Genomic DNA, 22,455 nt, shown 5'->3' with positions numbered 1-22,455 from the left:
CCTTGGCTAATTTAGGCACAGGTCTTATACTTCTTCAAGTGGTCAGGACAGAGAGAGAGAGAGAGAGAGAGAGAGAGAGAGAGAGAGAGAGCGATAATTCACGCAATCCTTTCTCCGTCTAGCCTATTCGTTGGCCGTCTATTCTGTGACCTTCGGTTTTCTTTTACACGTTTCCATTGGTTATTCAACATCGGGTGACTATTTCCTTTCTAATTTTTACCACAAACAATAATCATTGTGAAAGCTTGCTAATGGTCAAACGCGTGCCAGCCTATCGCATAATAATACAAAAAACCCGTACATCACGTTCCTTTTAAGTCCTTATCATGATCAAACTTTGACGGGTTCTAAAACAACCGTGACTTTTGACATTATTGTCTTTTCTGCTAGTACATTATCATTTGAATCCTGAAAACCTATAGATTTCATTTACTCGGCTGTATTCCTCAATCTCACTATACAACTCGTTATCGTTAAATTCAATATTTACAATTAACTTTAAATCCATTTTAAATCCATGAAAGCAGGCACGCACAGAGGCACACATGCTTTTACAGATACTTTACAAAAATATCAATTGAAAACCTGCATGTCGTAATTTCGTATTGCATGCTTCACTATCTGTTAGATGGTAAACCCTACGTCTGATAAAGACCCCCCCCTTTGAGTTTTAAGGGGGGGGGGTTCATTTGGTGTGTGTGTGTTTGTTTGTAGTATATACCCGCCATGTTGAAAACCCCAGAAGAACCCTCGCTATAGATTACAATGAAATTTTGAGCCGATGAAGACACATTTTCTAACTAAGACATTACGGGGTTTCAGCGTGACTTTTTATGTCGAGAAGAAAATCTTGTATCAAAACAAAGTTTTTCAAAATTTGGGTCCGAATCGGAGTGGGGGTTATTTTTTTTAAGTGTATTTATAACAGCAAACAATAACAAACAATAACAAACAATAACACACAATAACACACAATAACACATGTAGAAGGATATCCCAGGGCCCCGTTCAAACGACAGTGAAGAATCTTTTCGAATTGTGTAAACCCGCCCTTCCCTTTCCTTTCCAAGCCGCCGCACGGGACATGTTCCAATTGCTGTAAGAATCGTTCCTGCTAATTCTTTCCCCCTTAAACAAGTTATATGCTTGCACGTTCACCTTTTAAAAGCGGAAACATAACTCCCACTTTGGGGCCTCATATCATCTTCCAGAAACTAATATTCGATTTTATTCCTACGAGAAAAAAAAGTCCGCATTAGCACTATTTTGATTGGCTGTTAAAAATAATAATCATGATATTCCTCCGCGCAGACATATGTGTTATACAATCAAAGCACGCAACAACAACAACAACAACAACAACAACAAACGGGAACACATTTCACACCATCAACACAAAGATGATAAAATCGCAATCAATAAACTGGCGTAACAGGGCCCGCGCCTGTAGGCCTAAGGGGAGGAAATCTCTGACAGGCAGGCGTCTCCGAGAACTGCGAGAACTTTGCAGGGTCAACGACCGCCGGGGGGTTCAAGGACAAGGAGAAGGAATTCGCATCATGCCGCCGCGCTGTACAGAAACTGCACTGCTAATTCTTTCCCCCTTAAACAAGTTATATGCTTGCCGCACGTTCACCTTTTAAAAGCGGAAACATATCTCCCGCTTTGGGGCCTCACATCATCTTCCAGAAACTAATATTCGATCAAATCAGAAATAATGAACGGGAAACATATTCTGTTTTTATCAACGCTGCTACTGCTGTGTGATAATATTTCCAGTTCTTTAGAGAGAGAGAGAGAGAGAGAGAGAGAGAGAGAGAGAGAGAGAGAGAGAGAGAGAGAGAGAGAGTGAGAGAGATAGCTCCTATACGACTAAACTTTTGTTGTTTAGTTGTGTACATCTTTACAACTTCTTCTGGCTCGGAATTGTTACCATTCATTGTGCAATTTTAGTGCGGCAATGCATTGGCATCAGAGAACGAGAGATTGCCCGTTCTTCATTTTTAGTGATGGTAACACTTTTCGAAAACTTGTATCAACACTACGGGTGCGTGCCACAAGGGAAAAACAGCATGATAATATTTCCAGCTCCTATACGACTAAACTTTTGTTGTTTAGTTTTGTACATCTTTACAACTTCTTCTGGCTCGGAATTGTTACCATTCATTGTGCAATTTTAGTGCGGCAATGCATTGGCATCAGAGAACGAGAGATTGCCCGTTCTTCATTTTTAGTGATGGGAACACTTTCCCGGAAAACTTGTATCAACACTACTACCCGAGCCGGCGTGCCACAAGGGAAAAACAGCATAATAATGATATTTCCAGTTCCTTTTTCCACACCGTCAACAGAAACGTATATGTTCTCTCAGAGACTGAGTTGAGAGTGAGTGAGCCGAGAGAGAGACTGGGAGTAATCGATATCTTTTTCCCCGCTTGGGGCATCACAGGTGCGCTGTTTCGTGTGCATTAAGTGTTGTGTTGGGTCGGGGTTTTATCTCACCATTTGTGGCTTTGCTCTTTGTCTCTGTTAATGGGGTCCAACTCGCTCGTTAATTTCACTTCGACAAATCAATATACGGTTTTATTAGTGCACACTACTCAGAGAATAAGAGAGAAAGATCAAATGAAATCAAATCAAATTTTATTTGAGAGACAGAGAGAGACAGACAGAGATAATTTAAGACACGACAAGACATTGCTAACGTAACACGGTTATGGTTCACAGATCATCAACTTTCCTAATGGTGTAATCAAAATGACACAGCGGCACGTGGTGCCTGAGTTGAGAGTGAGCGAGAGAGAGACTGAGAGTAATCGATATCTTTTTCCCCTGGGGCATGACAGGTGCGTGTGCTTTGTTCTTTGTCTCTGTTAATGGGGTCCAACTCGCTCGTTTATTTCACTAAGTCCCTAAATTTGTCTTGTCATTTGATTCTTCTTTTGTTTAGTTATTTTTCATTTTGTCTTATTATTATACTGGGACTTATTTTTTCCACTCCGGTCGTTGGGAGATGTTGTCAGTCTGACGGCCACCAGTCAACCCCACCCTCTCCCGTGGTTATCTGCTTGATATATTAAAATGATTAATGTTGAGGTAAGATCGAGGAGTCCTGTGATTGGTTGATTTGTGTTTTTGGTTATGATTGGTCGGTCGGTTTTCTCTCGGGCGTTTTGATTGGTTGGAACCGAAGCACCGTTCATGATTCCTACGAGAAAAAAAAAAGTCCGCATTAGCACTATTTTGATTGGCTGCTAATAATAGGCAGGCGGAGAAGGAAGCTGCGAGAACTTGCAGGGTCAACGACCGCCGGGGGGTTCAAGGACAAGGAGAAGGAATAATTCGCATCATGCCGCCGCGCTGTACAGAAACTGCACTGCTAATTCTTTCCCCCTTAAAAACAAGTTATATGCTTGCCGCACGTTCACCTTTTAAAAGCGGAAACATATCTCCCACTTTGGGGCCTCACATCATCTTCCAGAAACTAATATTCGATCAAATCAGAAATAATGAACGGGAAACATATTCTGTTTTTATCAACGCTGCTACTGCTGTGTGATAATATTTCCAGTTCTTTAGAGAGAGAGAGAGAGAGAGAGAATGAGAGAGAGAGAGCTCCTATACGACTAAACTTCACATTTCACATTATCAACACAAAGATGATAAAATCGCAATCAATAAACTGGCGTACACAGGGCCCGCGCGCCTGTAAGGGGAGAAAATCTCTGACAGGCGGAGAAGGAAGCTGCGAGAACTCTGCAGGGTCAACGACCGCCCGCGGGGGTTCAAGGACAAGGAGAAGGAATTCGCGGCATCATGCCGCCGCGCTGTACAGAAACTGCTGCACTTATACAGTTCATAAGCCGTCTTTTCTCCAACCAAAAAGGAAAATTCGTATGAAAGAATATTTTCCCCCTTTCTTTTCAGATCAACAGACACGATGCTCAGTTAACGTTGTGCGAGAGAGAATAGCCGCAAACATTCGTACCACCAAAGCAAACCGAAAAACAAAAGCACAACAGATGAGATGTTTAAACTTAATGCTTTTAGCCACGGGTTTGAGTTTAAAAAAAAAAAGTCACTACAAACACATAACACTAAGACTTTTTGTTGTTACAATTCTTTCGGAAGCGAGTTTTGGGACTATAAAAAAAAAAGTAGTTCTCATTTGGCCAGAATCCTATATTTTATAAGTACTTTTTTTTTAGCAAAGTGCTCAAAAGTCACTAACACCACCACCTCCACTACTAACACAAAGACTCATTGTTGAAATTCTTTCGGAAGCGAGTTTTGGGGGGGCCAAATAAACAGAAGTTCTCTTTTGTCAGAAGCATATATCCTTGCACAGCACTTTTTTGTGTGTGGATCATCGTACTTAAATGTCCTGACATAATATCAACGCAGAAATGACGGTGAAAGGTTCCCCCTTTCTTTCTTTCTTCTCAATTCTGAATTTTCTTTTTTCTTTGTGGGTAATTTCGTTTCAAATTGTGTGAAGTTTTTGTTTGTTTCCTTCCTTGTCATTCTTGGAGTGTGTGTTTGATTTCGAGTCTAAAAATAAAGAATAAACAGAAGTTCTCTTTTGTCAGAAGCATATATCCTTGCACAGCACTTTTTTTTATGTGTGGATCATCGTACTTAAATGTCCTGACAGAGAGCGAGTGAGAGAGAGAAACTGGAAGTAAAGGATTTCTTTTTTGGGTGCCGCATCACAGGTGTGCTGTTTCGTGTGCATTAAGTTTTGTGCTGGGTCGATATTTATCTCACCATGTGTGGCTTTGAGTTGAGAGCGAGTGAGAGAGAGAAACTGGAAGTAAAGGATTTCTTTTTTGGGTGCCGCATCACAGGTGTGCTGTTTCGTGTGCATTAAGTTTTGTGCTGGGTCGATATTTATCTCACCATGTGTGGCTTTGAGTTGAGAGCGAGTGAGAGAGAGAAACTGGAAGTAAAGGATTTCTTTTTTGGGTGCCGCATCACAGGTGTGCTGTTTCGTGTGCATTAAGTTTTGTGCTGGGTCGATATGGATCATCGTACTTAAATGTCCTGACATAATATCAACGCAGAAATGACGGTGAAAGGTTCCCCGTTTTTCTTTCTTTCTTCTCAATTCTGAATTCTTTGGGTAATTCCGTTTCAAATTGTGTGAAGTTTGTTTGTTTCCTTCCTTGTCATTCTTGGAGTGTGTGTTTGATTTCGAGTCTAGACTTTTTTGATTGAGATGACTGATATAATTATGTGGGTAATTGTAGTGAGCGGCGACGAAAAGTTACTCTCTCCCCCAGTATACATTAGTAATGCCCAGACACAACTTCGACACAGAAAGGACGGTGAAAGGTTCCCCGTTTTTCTTTCTTTCTTCTCAATTCTGAATTCTTTGGGTAATTCCGTTTCAAATTGTGTGAAGTTTGTTTGTTTCCTTCCTTGTCATTCTTGGAGTGTGTGTTTGATTTCGAGTCTAGAAATAAAGTTGTACATTATAATTTATGATGGGAGTGAGAGTATAGTTGTTCTTCGTCTTCTTCTTCTTAAAACTTTTTTGATTGAGATGACTGATATAATTATGTGGGTAATTGTAGTGAGCGGCGACGAAAAGTTACTCTCTCCCCCAGTATACATTAGTAATGCCCAGACACAACTTCGACGCAGAAAGGACGGTGAAAGGTTCCCCGTTTTTCTTTCTTTCTTCTCAATTCTGAATTCTTTGGGTAATTCCGTTTCAAATTGTGTGAAGTTTGTTTGTTTCCTTCCTTGTCATTCTTGGAGTGTGTGTTTGATTTCGAGTCTAGAAATAAAGTTGTACATTATAATTTATGATGGGAGTGAGAGTATAGTTGTTCTTCGTCTTCTTCTTCTTAAAACTTTTTTGATTGAGATGACTGATATAATTATGTGGGTAATTGTAGTGAGCGGCGACGAAAAGTTACTCTCTCCCCCAGTATACATTAGTAATGCCCAGACACAACTTCGACACAGAAATGACGGTGAAAGGTTCCCCGTTTTTCTTTATTTCTTCTCAATTCTGAATTCTTTGGGTAATTCCGTTTCAAATTGTGTGAAGTTTGTTTGTTTCCTTCCTTGTCATTCTTGGAGTGTGTGTTTGATTTCGAGTCTAGAAATAAAGTTGTACATTATAATTTATGATGGGAGTGAGAGTATAGTTGTTCTTCGTCTTCTTCTTCTTAAAACTTTTTTGATTGAGATGACTGATATAATTATGTGGGTAATTGTAGTGAGCGGCGACGAAAAGTTACTCTCTCCCCCAGTATACATTAGTAATGCCCAGACACAACTTCGACGCAGAAATGACGGTGAAAGGTTCCCCGTTTTTCTTTCTTTCTTCTCAATTCTGAATTCTTTGGGTAATTCCGTTTCAAATTGTGTGAAGTTTGTTTGTTTCCTTCCTTGTCATTCTTGGAGTGTGTGTTTGATTTCGAGTCTAAAAATAAAGTTGAACATTATAATTTATAATGCATTCATCAGAGAACGAGAGATTGCCCGTTCTTCATTTTTAGTGATGGGAACACTTTCCGAAAAGGTATCAACACTACTACCCGGTGCGTGCCACAAGGGAAACAGAATAATCCAGCTCCTACGACTAATTTTTTGTTGTTTAGTTTTCAGTGTACATCACATCTTTTGGCTCGGAATTGTTACCATTCATTGTGCAATTTTAGTGGCAATGCATTCATCAGAGAACGAGAGATTGCCCGTTCTTCATTTTTAGTGATGGGAACACTTTCGGAAAAGGTATCAACACTACTACTACCCGGGCCGCGTGTCACAAGGGAAAAACACCATAATAATATTTCCAGTTCCTTTTTCCACACCAACAGAAACGTATGTTCTCAACAATAAATGTTTCTGTTCATAATTGATTAAAATCCTAAAAACACAGTCCTAAACAATACATAATTACCAGATTGAATAAAAGCACACAAATTAAATGCTGTCAAAGCAGACGAGTTGTATCCCTACACAAGACAGACATTTTCTGGGGCTAGGGGAAGACAATAAGACTGGAGTTATCCCCCAGCATAGAAGTCTAAAGACTAACCATACTAACAACGGACAGTGCAGGGGAGATAACAAAAATGGTGATTTAAAAGACTCTCTCTTTGTGAAGTGAGTGTGTATGTGTGCGTGTGTTTGTGTGTGTGCGTGTGTTTGTGTGTGTGCGTGTGTTTGTGAGTGTGCGTGTGTTTGTGTGTTTGTGAGTGTGTTTGTGTGTGTGAGTGTGTGGTGTTACAGGTCGCCAAATCCACAAGATATATACGGCACAATAGCGAAATACATAAACACACACACACACACGACTAAATAAACACGGCACAATAAGAGAGAGAGAGAGAGAAAGAGAGAGAGTGAGACTAAGAGTGAGTGACTGAGTGACTGAGTGAGACTGAGTGAGAGTGAGTGAGAGAGAGACTGAGAGAGAAAGTGAGAGTGAGTGAGAGAGAGAGAGTGACCATACAACGGGAAGTAACCTACAACCGTATATTTCCTGCGATATATTGTATGTTATGATATTTTGCAATGATGTTTAGCCATAGTTCTTTATACGCGTAGGTGTGCGAGAATATGTAAGCGCAGAGCTTTAAAGATGTTCATGTTATATAGTGCTATATGTTTTATGTAAAATCAATGTCTTGTTTGTATTACTGTTATGTACCACCCCTGAATTTCTCTATGAGATAATAAAGTATTCTTCTTATTCTTCTTATTCTTAAACAGAGCAAGATTTTCCGACAACGGTTGTAGAACTTGGCATCTTTCTGACAGAGACAACACAGAATCACGATGATGTTAAAAAAAAAAAAAAATTCATTCAACAATTCATAAAAAATTATATTTTTTTTATTTCATATCAAAACCACATGGACGATAACAGGCACCACCCATTTGTTACATACATGTGTTTTTTACTCATATGGTCTGGAGTTTTGAACTTGGACTACAACATATATATATATATATATATATATATATATTTCATGACAATACCATCTTGTTGTAATCCTTTTTTAATGCCTGAAAAAGAAGTAGATTTGCTTTCAAATGAGCACCAGATTGCTTCATTTTGTATGTATTTTGGGGCCATGTTTGAATCCAATTTTAAGGCTCAGATAGCCCCAGATTGCACCAAATTGCACCCTTGAAAAAAAAAAATTTCGGGGGAGCATGCCCCCGGACCCCCCCCTAGAAGTCTTGGCGCTTCGCGTCTGCGAAACTTGGCGCTATGCGCCTTCGAATTTTTTTTTCAGTTTTTTTTTTTTTTTCAGTTTTCATGCCTGATATATCCGTACCCACTCATATGGCTCTCTGACCAGGTACGGATATATCCGCTCAGACTGTTAGCTTCGGTCGCTTCCTGTAACGTTGATCTAACGCCTGCATTCCAGCGTGTTGATACAGTTTCTACACAGCTACCACAATTCTGAGTGACCAGCTGGTCTCGGCTAAAAAAAAAAATTGGTCAACATAGCTGGTGTAGAAAGTGTTAAATACAAGGAAAATAAAATGTAGCAAGTTATCAATACACCCTGCTTCTACCTTTATCAATACTTTGAAGAATGTCCCAGACAATATATGATGACTTTACTTGTTCACATTCATTTCATGATCATGGTCAACTCAAGAATGTTGAAGATCTGTTCAAGAGATTTGGTAATTATGATTTGTACCTTCTGGTGCTGGCCGACAAAAGGATATGGTTAGCACGCTCAGGCTGGTCAACATAGAGATATGGTTAGCACGCTCAGGCTGGTCAACATAAGAGGAAGATTTCTGTCCGTTTCATTAGAATCCTGCTACTTTTTAAGATCTTTCCAAGAGATCCATTAGGCCAAAAAAAATAATAGGTGTGGTTACGGTAACATAGCCCAAAAAAATAGGGTAGGCAGGTAGGCAATCACTTTTTTTTTTTTTTTACTTTTTTTTCTAATGTGTACAAATTAAACCTACTTGACAGGGAAATAAGTGTGCGACTCGGGCGCTTTCGCTTTCATTGCGTTTTCTGCACTCGTTTACTTGTTTTTTGGGGTCTTTTTTTGACAAAATGTAATAAAAAGTTATAGGGTCGGCCCAAAAAAATAGGGTAGGTCGGGTTACCGTAACCACACCTATTTTTTTTTTAGGCCTTACTTGTAAAATGTGCCTTTCGATACTGTTTAGTAAGCTCAGGTTTGAGTTATTGAGTGTGATTCTTGTTTGTTTTATCAAATTATCTGTATATCTCGCTTGCATTTGTGAAAATTAATTGTGATTCCTGTGTGTTTCAGTGAAATCCTTCGAGTGATCGACTCGCTGCAACTGACAGCCACAAAGAAGGTTGCCACGCCTGTCGACTGGAAGGTGAGTGGTGCATGTAACGGAGCCCATGAGTGCATGCTGCGCTGTTCACGGATGGGTCGCTATTTGCTGCCTCCCATGTAGAATGAAGCCAACTGCTTTGCAGTCTCATGACGATGCCATCATAACTCCGTCAATTTCAATCTTTTAAAAATCAGAGCAAAGTGACTTCAACAAGTTTTTTTCAAAATTGTAAATGCTGAAACATTGTTGGCAGATATAAAAAGACCAAACAATACTGTACTCACTGTATTGTTGGTAGAAACAAAAACAGGTATTCGTCATATTGCTTTGTAGGTATTGTGAAAGCAAAAAGAAACAAGTCGCATAAGGTGAAATTACTACATTTAGTCAAGCTGTGGAACTCACAGAATGAAACTGAACGCACTGCATTTTTTCACAATGACCGTAGTCCGCCGCTTGTGCAAAAGGCAGTAAAATTGACAAGCCAGTTTAGCGCGGTAGTGGTTGCGCTGAGCTGCATAGCACGCTTTTCTGTACCTCTCTTCGTTTGAACTTTCTGAGCGTGTTTTTAATCCAAACATATATCCATGTTTTTGGAATCAGGAACCGACAAGGAATAAGATGAAATTGTTTTTAAATCGATTTCGAAAATTTAATTTTAATCATAATTTTTATATTTTTTATTTTCAGAGCTTGTTTTTAATCCGAATATAACATATTTATATGTTTTTGGAATCAGAAAATGATGAAGAAGAAGATGAACGTAATTTTAGATCGTTTTATAAAAAGATAATTTTAATTACAATTTTCAGAGTTTTAATGACCAAAGTCATTAATTAATTTGTAAGCCTCCAAGCTGAAATGCAATACCAATGTCCGGCCTTCGTCGCAGATTGCTTGGCCAAATTTTAATCAATTTTATTGAATAATGAGGGTGTGACAGTGCCGCCTCAACTTTTACAAAAAACCGGATATGACGTCATCAAAGATATTTATCGAACAAAATGAAAAAAACGTCTGGGGATATCATGGCCAGGAACTCTCATGTAAAATTTCATAAAGATCGGTCCAGTAGTTTACTCTGAATCGCTCTTCACACACACACATACACACACACACACACACACACACACACACACACACATATACATACACACACATACATGTTTACACTCTTCAAAATAAGTTAAGGATCGGTTGAAAAAACGGATCTAATTATAAAAAATTGCCAAAAAATTAAACATCGACATAATAATTAAAAGATTAATGTGTTTGAATTAACAAATGAACAATGAGTCTTGACCTAGAATTTTGTTTGGCAGACAGAGTTATTTCCCTTTGTGGGACTTCTCAAAAGCTTCTGCATTTTGGAAGAAAAAGGATGTTTTTTATAGCCCCATGAAATTTGCGGAACGCATGCCAGGGCAAAAGGTTGTGATGCACGTGCTACAACAGGGTCCTGGCTATGAACATCGCTCACCAGCTTGTGTTTAAAGGTTGACACGCTGACACAATTATGCACAGTAGCAACATGCCCCCACGAAGAAAACTGAACGATTTGGATAGAGGAAGGGCAATAGGATGGCTACAAGACGGTGTTGCTGCCAGGCAAGTGGCCCAGAGGCTTGCAGTGGCTCCCTCTGTCATCATCAGACTAAAACAGAGATTCCACGCAACTGGAAGAGTGCAGGAGCGACAACAAACTGGTCGGCCCAGAGTCACCACACAACGAGAGGATCACTTCATTCAGAGGCAGGCCATGCAACAAAGAATGGCTACGGCAAACAACATTAGGCAACGCCTACAAGCTACCACCAACACTGTTGTTAGTGGTCAGACGATCCGAAACCGCTTACACAACTTTGGCTTGCGTGCAAGGCGTCCAAGTCCGAGGAACAACCCTGACTGCTAATCACCGAGCAGCTCGCCGAGCCTGGTGCACTCAACATGTGAGGTGGCAACGTCAGCAGTGGGCTCAGGTGTTGTTTACAGATGAGTCCCGCTTTTGCTTGGAACCTGCTGATGGTCGCATCCGAGTGTGGAGGCGTCAGGGAGAGCGCTTCGCAGAAGGCGCTGTTCTGGAACGACAGCGTTTTGGCGAAGGCTCTGTGATAGTCTGGGGAGGGTTCAGCACACGTCAAAGGACACCTCTGTACCATGTAGTGGGCAACTTGACCGGTGTCCGCTACCAGAATGAGATCCGGCAACCCCTGGTCGGACAGGCACGGTTGGCCTAGTGGTAAGGCGTCCGCCCCGTGATCGGGAGGTCGTGGGTTCGAACCCCGGCCGGGTCATACCTAAGACTTTAAAATTGGCAATCTAGTGGCTGCTCCGCCTGGCGTCTGGCATTATGGGGTTAGTGCTAGGACTGGTTGGTCCGGTGTCAGAATAATGTGACTGGGTGAGACATGAAGCCTGTGCTGCGACTTCTGTCTTGTGTGTGGCGCACGTTATATGTCAAAGCAGCACCGCCCTGTTATGGCCCTTCGTGGTCGGCTGGGCGTTAAGCAAACAAACAAACAAAAATAAAACCTGGTCGTTCCAGCCCTCCAAGCGATCGGCCCTCGTGCGATTCTTCAGGATGACAACGCACCTCCCCATCGCTCTGCAGCTGTAAACACCTTCATCCAGCAGGCCAGGGTCAACAGGATGCTGTGGCCAGCCAACAGCCTGGACCTGAACCCCATAGAGCACATGTGGGACGAGCTTTGTCTTCGGGTACAGCAACATCACCCTCCTCCAGCCAACCTGGGTCAACTGCTGCAATGGCTCCAGCAGGAGTGGAATGGAGTTCCCAGAGCATTCATATAGGGACTGGGTGGCCGAGTGGTAACGCACTTGCGCTCGGAAGCGAGAGGTTGCGTGTTCAGGCCTGGGTCAGGCCGCAATTTTCTCCCCCCTTTCCTAACCTAGGTGGTGGGTTCAAGTGCTAGTCTTTCGGATGAGACGAAAAACCGAGGTCCCTTCGTGTACACTACATTGGGGTGTGCACGTTAAAGATCCCACGATTGACAAAAGGGTCTTTCCTGGCAAAATTGTATAGGCATAGATAAAAATGTCCATCAAATACCCGTGGGACTTGGAATAAAGTAAAAAAATTCCATCTCACACGGCATTAAGTCTCAGGAAACATGAATACACGCATGCAGGAAAAAAAATAAAAAAATATGGGTAGCGCCGTATGTATGGCAGCTTGCTTTCCCCGGGGAGAAAGCGGCCCGAATTTCCATGAGGGTAACCTCACTGGACTGTAAATCTTATCCAATCCAAACCTGATCCACTCCATGCGCCAACGATGTGTTGAATGCCTGGCACACAACGGAGGGCACACGCGTTATTGACACTGATTCACATTGTTGTGAATTCCATTTTCGAGGGTTGTCACGTTTGACACACTCCAGCTAAATTGTCGCTGCCGCGTTCGATCTTTGCTTTGTCATTACTCCTTGGTTGTTCAATTATATAATTTTTTAAAAATGAAAGAATTCGGTCTTGTCTGTTTTGTGTGGCGTGCTTGTAAAAAAGTGATCCTTAACTTTTTTTGAAGAGTGTTCATACATACATACATACATACATACATACATACATACATACATACATACATACATACACACAGACACACATACACCACGACCCTCGTCTCGATTCCCACTCTATGTTAAAACATTTAGTCAAAACTTGACTAAATGTAAAAAGAGTAGCATTTAGTTTACCCGGTATTTGGAGGCTTATGAAGATGTGCGTATACGGTAGATTCTCCAGCGGGCGATATCCGTGCTCTGGGTGAACAGATGTTATTTCCTGTTGCATTGACTTATTTCATTCTTGGTATTTTCCAGGCTGGAGGAGAGTGCATGGTGGTTCCCTCCGTGTCGGAAGAAGATGCCAAGAAATTGTTCCCCAACATGAAGGTGAAAGAAATGCCGTCGGGGAAAGCCTACCTTCGATTCACTCCGCAACCCTAGACACCTCACCGCCTTTGTTACTTCCCTTGCTTCCTGGGGAGGAGCAGCAAAGATGCAATATTGTTCACTCTCTGCATTTCACTGCTAACACGCTGTTTTTCTGAAAGACTGCCTTTTCATGCTATCACCAGACACAGAATGCGCGTCTCTTGTTTGATTTAAAAGTTTGTGATTTGGTCAGTTGGCAAGCATGACTTTTCTTACTCTTGTTTTGTTCTGGTCATTTGCAGTTAATGCCTCGTTTACAATGGTCATGGCATAGTCTGTTGAAATAGTATTCACCCGTTACGTTACGTCAGTTGCTTTCTTTATATTCTTGTCTTCTGTTTATTGACTCGGGTTGACGTTTTTATTTATTTTTATTTTAGTCATTTCATGCAGATTTGGTCTCATGGCATGTGGTTGTGAAATAATAGTAATAATAATGATGAGGATACTTATATGGAGAAAATCCTAAATAGTTCTAAGCGCCTCACAAAAAGCATACACAAAATAAGATCTCATGGCTTTCAACATTCCTGAACATTTTCAAAATATTTTTCAGGATTGGAATGGTTCCTTTTCACGATAGGGCTTAACTATTGCAGTTTGTCATGGTGGTCGGTGTGCGTCTGTCTGCACATTATTGTGTGTTGTTCAACATGCAGTGATCAAATATATTTTGTTATAATATGTTATACTTTGAATTAAACAGTTCAATCAACAGAGAAAAGTATCCGGGTCTTCAGTGTGTGTGGCTGTCTTGGTGTGTGTGGCTGTCTTGGTGTGTGTGGCTGTCTTGGTGTGTGTGGCTGTCTTGGTGTGTGGTTGTCTTGGTGTGTGTGGCTGTCTTGGTGTGTGTGGCTGTCATGGTGTGTGTGGCTGTCTTAGTGTGTGTGGTTGTCTTGATGTGTGTGGTTGTCTTGGTGTGTGTGGTTGTCTTGGTGTGTATGGCTGTCTTGGTGGGTGTGGCTGTCTTGGGTGTGGCTGTCTTGGTGTGTATGGCTGTCTTGGTGGGTGTGGCTGTCTTGGTGTGTGTGGTTGTCTTGGTGTGTGTGGCTGTCTTGGTGTGTATGGCTGTCTTGGTGTGTATGGCTGTCTTGGTGGGTGTGGCTGTCTTGGTGTGTGTGGTTGTCTTGGTGTGTGTGGTTGTCTTGGTGTGTGTGGCTGTCTTGGTGTGCGTGGCTGTCTTGATGTGTGTGGTTGTCTTGGTGTGTGTGGCTGTCTTGGTGTGTATGGCTGTCTTGGTGTGTGTGGCTGTCTTGGTGTGTATGGCTGTCTTGGTGGGTGTGGCTGTCTTGGTGTGTGTGGTTGTCTTGGTGTGTGTGGTTGTCTTGGTGTGTGTGGCTGTCTTGGTGTGCGTGGCTGTCTTGGTGTGTGTGGTTGTCTTGGTGTGTGTGGCTGTCTTGGTGTGTGTGGCTGTCTTGGTGTGTGTGATTGTCTTGGTGTGTGTGGTTGTCTTGGTGTGTGTGGTTGTCTTGGTGTGTATGGCTGTCTTGGTGGGTGTGGCTGTCTTGGTGTGTGTGGTTGTCTTGGTGTGTGTGTGGCTGTCTTGGTGTGTGTGGCTGTCTTGGTGTGTGTGGCTGTCTTGGTGTGTGTGGTTGTCTTGGTGTGTGGTTGTCTTGGTGTGTGTGGTTGTCTTGGTGTGTGTGGCTGTCTTGGTGTGTGTGGTTGTCTTGGTGTGTGTGATTGTCTTGGTGTGTGTGGTTGTCTTGGTGTGTAGCTGTCTTGGTGTGTATGGCTGTCTTGGTGTGTGTGGCTGTCTTGGTGTGTGTGGTTGTCTTGGTGTGTGTGGCTGTCTTGGTGTGTGTGATTGTCTTGGTGTGTGTGGTTGTCTTGGTGTGTGTGGTTGTCTTGGTGTGTGTGATTGTCTTGGTGTGTGTGGTTGTCTTGGTGTGTGTGGCTGTCTTGGTGTGTGTGGTTGTCTTGGTGTGTGTGGCTGTCTTCAGGTGTGTGTGGCTGTCTTGGTGTGTGTGGCTGTCTTGGTGTGTGTGGCTGTCTTGGTGTGTGTGGTTGTCTTGGTGTGTGTGGCTGTCTTGGTGTGTGTGATTGTCTTGGTGTGTGTGCTTGTCTTGGTGTGTGTGGCTGTCTTGGTGTGTGTGGCTGTCTTGGTGTGTGTGGCTGTCTTGGTGTGTGTGATTGTCTTGGTGTGTGTGGTTGTCTTGGTGTGTGTGGCTGTCTTGGTGTGTGTGGCTGTCTTGGTGTGTGTGGTTGTCTTGATGTGTGTGGTTGTCTTGGTGTGTGTGGCTGTCTTGGTGTGTGTGGCTGTCTTGGTGTGTGTGGTTGTCTTGGTGTGTGTGGTTGTCTTGGTGTGTGTGGTTGTCTTGGTGTGTGTGGTTGTCTTGGTGTGTATGGCTGTCTTGATGTGTGTGGTTGTCTTGGTGTGTGTGGTTGTCTTGGTGTGTGTGGCTGTCTTGGTGTGTGTGGTTGTCTTGGTGTGTGTGGTTGTCTTGATGTGTGTGGTTGTCTTGGTGTGTGTGGTTGTCTTGGTGTGTGTGGCTGTCTTGGTGTGTATGGCTGTCTTGATGTATGTGGTTGTCTTGGTGTGTGTGGCTGTCTTGGTTTGTGTGGCTGTCTTGGTGTGTGTGGTTGTCTTGGTGTGTGTGGTTGTCTTGGTGTGTGTGGCTGTCTTGGTGTGTGTGGTTGTCTTGGTGTGTGGTTGTCTTGGTGTGTGTGGTTGTCTTGGTGTGTGGCTGTCTTGGTGTGTGTGGTCTGGGTGTGTATGGCTGTCTTGGTGTGTGTGGTTGTCTTGGTGTGTAGCTGTCTTGGTGTGTATGGCTGTCTTGGTGGGTGTGGCTGTCTTGGTGTGTGTGGTTGTCTTGGTGTGTGTGTGGCTGTCTTGGTGTGTGTGGCTGTCTTGGTGTGTGTGGCTGTCTTGGTGTGTGGCTGTCTTGGTGTGTGTGGCTGTCTTGGTGTGTGTGGTTGTCTTGGTGTGTGTGGCTGTCTTGGTGTGTGTGGCTGTCTTGGTGTGTGTGGTTGTCTTGATGTGTGGCTGTCTTGATGTGTGTGGTTGTCTTGGTGTGTGTGGCTGTCTTGGTGTGTGTGGTTGTCTTGGTGTGTGTGGCTGTCTTGATGTGTGTGGTTGTCTTGGTGTGTGGCTGTCTTGGTGTGTGTGGCTGTCTTGGTGTGTGTGGTTGTCTTGGTGTGTGTGTTTGTCTTGGTGTGTGTGGCTGTCTTGGTGTGTGTGGCTGTCTTGGTGTGTGTGGTTGTCTTGGTGTGTGGCTGTCTTGGTGTGTGTGGCTGTCTTGGTGTGTGTGGTTGTCTTGGTGTGTGTGGCTGTCTTGGTGTGTGTGGTTGTCTTGGTGTGTGTGGTTGTCTTGGTGTGTGTGGCTGTCTTGGTGTGTGTGGCTGTCTTGGTGTGTGTGGTTGTCTTAATGTGTGTGGTTGTCTTGGTGTGTGTGGCTGTCTTGGTGTGTGTGGTTGTCTTGGTGTGTGGTTGTCTTGGTGTGTGTGGCTGTCTTGGTGTGTGTGGCTGTCTTGGTGTGTGTGGTTGTCTTGGTGTGTGGTTGTCTTGGTGTGTGTGGCTGTCTTGGTGTGTGTGGTTGTCTTGGTGTGTGGCTGTCTTGGTGTGTGTGGTTGTCTTGGTGTGTGTGGCTGTCTTGGTGTGTGTGGTTGTCTTGGTGTGTGGCTGTCTTGACTGATGTGTGTGGTTGTCTTGGTGTGTGTGGCTGTCTTGATGTGTGTGGTTGTCTTGGTGTGCGTGGCTGTCTTAGTGTGTGGCTGTCTTGGTGTGTGTGGCTGTCTTGGTGTGTGTGGTTGTCTTGGTGTGTGGTTGTCTTGGTGTATGTGGCAGTCTTGGTGTGTGTGGTTGTCTTGGTGTGTGTGGTTGTCTTGGTGTGTGTGGCTGTCTTAGTGTGTGTGGCTGTCTTGGTGTGTGTGGCTGTCTTAGAGTCGTTTTGCAGGAAATAAACGAATAAAACGTTGCGCTGTTCTGTACCCATTTCAGGCTTGACGATGACGCTAATCATCGTTATCATACCTGATATAGCGCATTCTGAACTCAGGTCAAAATGAGTTTGGCTTCTCTCCCTGACAGGATGCCATGAGTTTCCTTGTCTGGCAAGGAAACCGATTTTTTTTTATACATATTTAGAGCTTTTTGTTATGTATTATTGATATAAGCAGATTCGCGATCGTCGATAATGATTTTTCATGGACGGTGTTTTGTAATTTTTAAATTACAAAGGACAGTTTCAAGCGAGCTATTTTTCGCGGCTGTATTTACTGTGCAAACAACTCTAAATAATTATGCGGCAAAAGTGTCACGTGATAATCAACCGTTTGGTTTCGGCGCTAACTGGAGCAGACGATTTTTTCTGTAACCAGTTGACAGTGATGAAACCATATATTACGGTCTCCTTCCGGCAGCAGTCCCACTATTTCGACTTGTTTTGACCTTAGAACGATGTCTTTATCATAACTGTGAGGAACAGAAAGGAGATCACTGTCGAAGTAGGCCAATCTGCAATCATTTTGGTCTCGCAAACACTGATCTCAAATTTAGATCAGTGCTCGCGAAAACCATATGGGAGATAACTCTGTATTTTTGTTTTGATAGATTCGCGTAGGACTGTAGCGTCCGGTCAGGGAGAGAATGAGCCGAACTCATTTTGACTAACCTGAGTTCAGCGGGATGACCATGGCGCTGATTGTCATCATACGATTTCAGCATTGTTTTTTAAATTGCCAACTAACTAGACCTCTGCCTCTGTCAGTGCCGCTTACCCTACTTGACCTTTCTACAGCGTTCGACACGATTGACCATGTCACGCTTCTCCATAGACTTCAGACTCTGTACGGCATCTCCGGTCCACCGCTAGCATGGCTTGAGTCCTATCTCATTGGCAGGACTCAGGCTGTGCTTGTCGATGGCCAGATGTCTGCTCCAGCCCCACTTTCTTTCGGCGTTCCTCAAGGTTCAGTACTCGGTCCCATCCTTTTCATCATGTACACTAAGCCCCTCTCCACACTGATTCAAAACCATTCTGATGACACCCAGCTGTATAAACCCAGTCCCCCTGCAGAGACACATTCCGCCATCCAGACCATTCAGACATGCATCACTGCATTAAATCTTGGATGGTCGCTGAATGATGATAAGACTGAAGTCTTACTGTGCAAAAATCCCCCCGCGGGTTAGGGGGAAGAATTTACCCGATGCTCCCCAGCATGTCGTAAGAGGCGACTAACGGATTCTGTTTCTCCTTTTACCCTTGTTAAGTGTTTCTTGTATAGAATATAGTCAATGTTTGTAAAGATTTTAGTCAAGCAGTATGTAAGAAATGTTAAGTCCTTTGCCGTACTGGAAACTTGCATTCTCCCAGTAAGGTCATATATTGTACTACGTTGCAAGCCCCTGGAGCAATTTTTTGATTAGTGCTTTTGTGAACAAGAAACAATTAACAAGTGGCTCTATGACCCTTTCCCCGTCGCGATATAACCTTCGTGGTTGAAAACGACGTTAAACACCAAATACAGAAATACAGACACTGTGCAAAAAGAAGAACACTACATTTCCCTCTCCCCAACCTGTTTCTGTTCAAATAGGCAACACCGACATTCTTTCTCACCATCAGCTAGAAACCTTGGATTCACCCTTTCATCTGACATGACCCTTAACAAACATATATCTTTAGTCTGTAGAGCAGCTTATTTTGAGCTTCGTAAGATCAGCACCATTCGCCACACACTCTCCTCTCAAACAACTAACACTCTTGTCTATGCCTTTGTTCTTTCTAAACTTGACTACTGCAACTCTCTTCTCTATGGCTGTCCTCTGTACCTCCTGCATAAACTACAAAAAGTCCAAAACTCGGCAGCACGCCTTAGTCTGAAAGCACGAAAACGAGATCACGCAACACCACTTCTTCACACACTGCACTGGTTACCTATTCAAGCCCGCATCGACAGACCGGCACGGTTGGCCTAGTGGTAAGGCGTCCGCCCCGTGTCAGAATAATGTGACTGGGTGAGACATGAAGCCTGTGCTGCGACTTCTGTCTTGTGTGTGGCGCACGTTATATGTCAAAGCAGCACCGCCCTGATATGGCCCTTCGTGGTCGGCTGGGCGTTAAGCAAACAAACAAACCCGCATTGACTACAAACTGTCCACCCTCTGCTTTAACTTCTTTTCTGGCTCGTCTCCTGCTTACTTCTCTGAACTCCTCATCGTCTATTCTCCAGCAAGACAACTCCGTGCCTCTTCTGACTGTCGCATCCTCACCATTCCACACACCAAAACCAAAACATACGGACAACGCATTTTTACTTTCTGCGCACCCACACTGCAATGGAATTCTCTCCCCTTTCACATCCGCCACTCTTAGTCACCCCAAGCATTCAAACGAGCACTTAAAACGCACCTCTTCAAGAAATACAACCCCTGATTTTGCCAGTTTCTCAGTCCATCAGTAGGCTACATGTAGTGTATTTGTTGTTTTAGTGATAATGTGATAATGTATATATGTTACAGTCAAATCGGGAAATCAGGTATTTCACGAGAATGCCTGAAAGTTTAGGCATTCACGGTAAATACCTGGTTTGATCAGGCAAATCCGGAAATGACTGAAATTGTTTAGGCACTATCGGTGATTGACTGAAATAGGCTGCCAGGCATTATCGGAGAATGCCTACCGCTCACAATCTGTGTTTCTGGTGAGAGTCAGAAATTTGCACAAGTAGTTTTTAGTCATTTCCTGATAGTGCCTAAAAAAATTCAGTCATTTCCGGAATTGCCTGATCAAACCAGGTATTTACCATGAATGCCTAAACTTTCAGACATTCTCGTGAAATACCTGATTTCCCGATTTGACTGTAACATATATACAATAAAGTATTCATCAACAAGTCTTGTTAGTGCTTTTTTGGACGTTTTTCTGAGGACACCCACGTTTTCTTGATGACGTCACTGTAGCATAGAAACAGGGTCAGTCGCTGCTCGGTTGGCGTGCTTCTTAGTGTATCCGGTGTGTTATCGGCAAAGCAAAACACACGGCACACTGGATCAGTCCGTATTGACGCAGTGCAGTCAGGCGTTGAACCCGTACCACCAGGGTTCAGTGGCTGATTCCCAGATACCGATCACGATCACATCAACAATAGTCAGGTCTACTGATTTGCCACCAGTTTAATGCTTCATGCATGGCTGCTGGTATATGTAAGTTCATTCTACCATACCCACCCCCTCTCCCCCACACCCCCACTGACACAACCCACCTATCCTTAGCGGATTATGACTTTATTCAGTTATTCTGCAGAAAAACAGAAATGCTGGAGAAAAACTGTTAGTTTCTGCAGCATTTCCGCATAATGTCATCTTTCGCGAGAGCAGCGTTTTTTTCTGCAGTAAAACAGTTTTACTGCAGTAAAATTGAAATCAAGAATGCTGCAGTAAAACGGTGATGTTGTTTTACTGGAGAAAAACTGTTTACACTTTTTCTTCAGCATTTTGGCATTATTCAGTTATTCTGCAGAAAAACAGAAATGCTGGAGAAAAACTGTCTTTTCTGCAGCATTTCTGCATGTCATCAGTTTCGCCGAAGCAACGGGTTTTTCTGGAGCAAAACATTTTACTGCAGTAAAATCATGAAATCAAGAATGCTGCTGTAAAACAGTGCTGTTGTTTTACTGCGCAAAACCTGTTTACACTTTTTCTGCAGCATTTTGTACTGGCTCATTATAATGTTGGAGCACGCGAGCCCCCCTCTGTCGAGAGATGGACTCATCCAGAATTACCAATAGTTACAAACTATTATACTATCCCAGGGGGCGACGAATACAAACGCTACTTTACAAGGTCGTTCGTTTTTCTCCAGAAAAACTGTCACAGACTATTCTGAAGAAAAAGTTAATCGCAATAATGCTGCAGAAAACCAAGTAAACATGCTTCAGAAAAACTGTTTTACTGCAGAAAAAACGTTGCTTCAGCGAAAGATGACATTATGCAGAAATGCTGTAGAAAAGACAGCTTTTCTCCAGCATTTCGGTTTTTCTCCAGAATAACTGAATAATGTCATAATCCGCCAAGAGCCAGTACAAAATGCTGCAGAAAAAAATGTAAACAGATTTTCTGCAGTAAAACAACAGCACCGTTTTACTGCAGCATTCTTGATTTCAATTTTACTGCAGTAAAATGTTTTGCTGCAGAAAAAAACGCTGCTTCGGCGAAAGATGACATGATGCAGAAATGCTGCAGAAAAGAACGGGTTTTCTCCAGCATTTGTCTTTTCTGCAGAATAACTGAATAAAGTCATAATCCGCTAAGGATACCCACCCTCCCCTGGAATTAACGGTCCATATCTGCCCATTCCAAGTCAGGTTACTGTCAAATTCCAGGCCTGTGCCTGCTTCAGTTCCTTTCTACAACAACAAATAATAATAACACTCATGAACTGAATTTAGATGGACTGGGTGGCCGAGTGGTAACGCACTTGCGCTCGGCCGAAGCGAGAGGTTGCGAGTTCGACCCTGGGTCAGGGCGTTAGCAATTTTCTCCCCCGGCCCCTTTCCTAACCTAGGTGGTGGGTTCAAGTGAGGCTAGTCTTTCGGATGAGACTCGGAAAAACCGAGGTCCCTTCGTGTACACTACATTGGGGTGTGCACGTTAAAGATCCCACGATTGACAAAAGGGTCTTTCCTGGCAAAATTGTATAGGCATAGATAAAAATGTCCACCAAAATACCCGTGTGACTTGGAATAATAGGCCGTGAAAAGTAGGATTATGCGCCGAAATGGCTGCGATCTGCTGGCCGATGTGAATGCGTGATGTATTGTGTAAAAAAAATCCATCTCACACGGCATAAATAAATCCCTGCGCCTTGAATATGCGCGCGATATAAATTGCATAAAATAAAAATCCCTGCGCTTAATTACTGAGAACTGTACCCACGGAATACAGTACGCGCGATATAAGCCTCAGTCATATTGCCGCCGGATTGATTGATGCCGGATTTGAAAGAAATAGCACTCATGTGGAAATCCCTTGGAAAGAGACTCTTTGAGTGACAGTAAACAACATGTATAATGTGTGCCTGGCTGCAGGACTCCACCTAATTTGTGCGTGCGTATGTGTTGTCGAAGGGGGGTGACCATGAACAAGACTCTACATATCCACGTTTGTATGCTTTGTGGTAAAGAGAAACAGGAGGTTAGTTCGTTTGCTTTAGGGTAAAAAGATCCTTTTGTAAAGGAAGACTACTCT

General features: G+C 43.1%; 1 protein-coding gene across 1 annotated transcript in view; it reads left to right on the top strand.

The window, feature by feature from the left end:
* The window catches only part of LOC138949526 (peroxiredoxin-6-like), a 36,333-nt gene extending 22,344 nt beyond the window's left edge, over nt 1-13,989 (top strand). Inside the window, exons 5-6 of the mRNA XM_070321368.1 lie at nt 9,279-9,351; nt 13,152-13,989. Of these exons, the coding sequence (XP_070177469.1) occupies nt 9,279-9,351; nt 13,152-13,277 (199 nt within the window). The 3' untranslated portion in view covers nt 13,278-13,989. The remainder of the gene's footprint in view (nt 1-9,278; nt 9,352-13,151) is intronic.
* Nucleotides 13,990-22,455: the final 8,466 nt, after the last annotated feature.

Source organism: Littorina saxatilis, linkage group LG15 (genome assembly GCF_037325665.1).
Source record: "Littorina saxatilis isolate snail1 linkage group LG15, US_GU_Lsax_2.0, whole genome shotgun sequence".
Taxonomy (NCBI): domain Eukaryota; kingdom Metazoa; phylum Mollusca; class Gastropoda; order Littorinimorpha; family Littorinidae; genus Littorina; species Littorina saxatilis.
The sequence above is the reverse complement of the archived record's forward strand: the minus strand, read 5'-3'. Positions and strand labels throughout refer to the sequence as shown.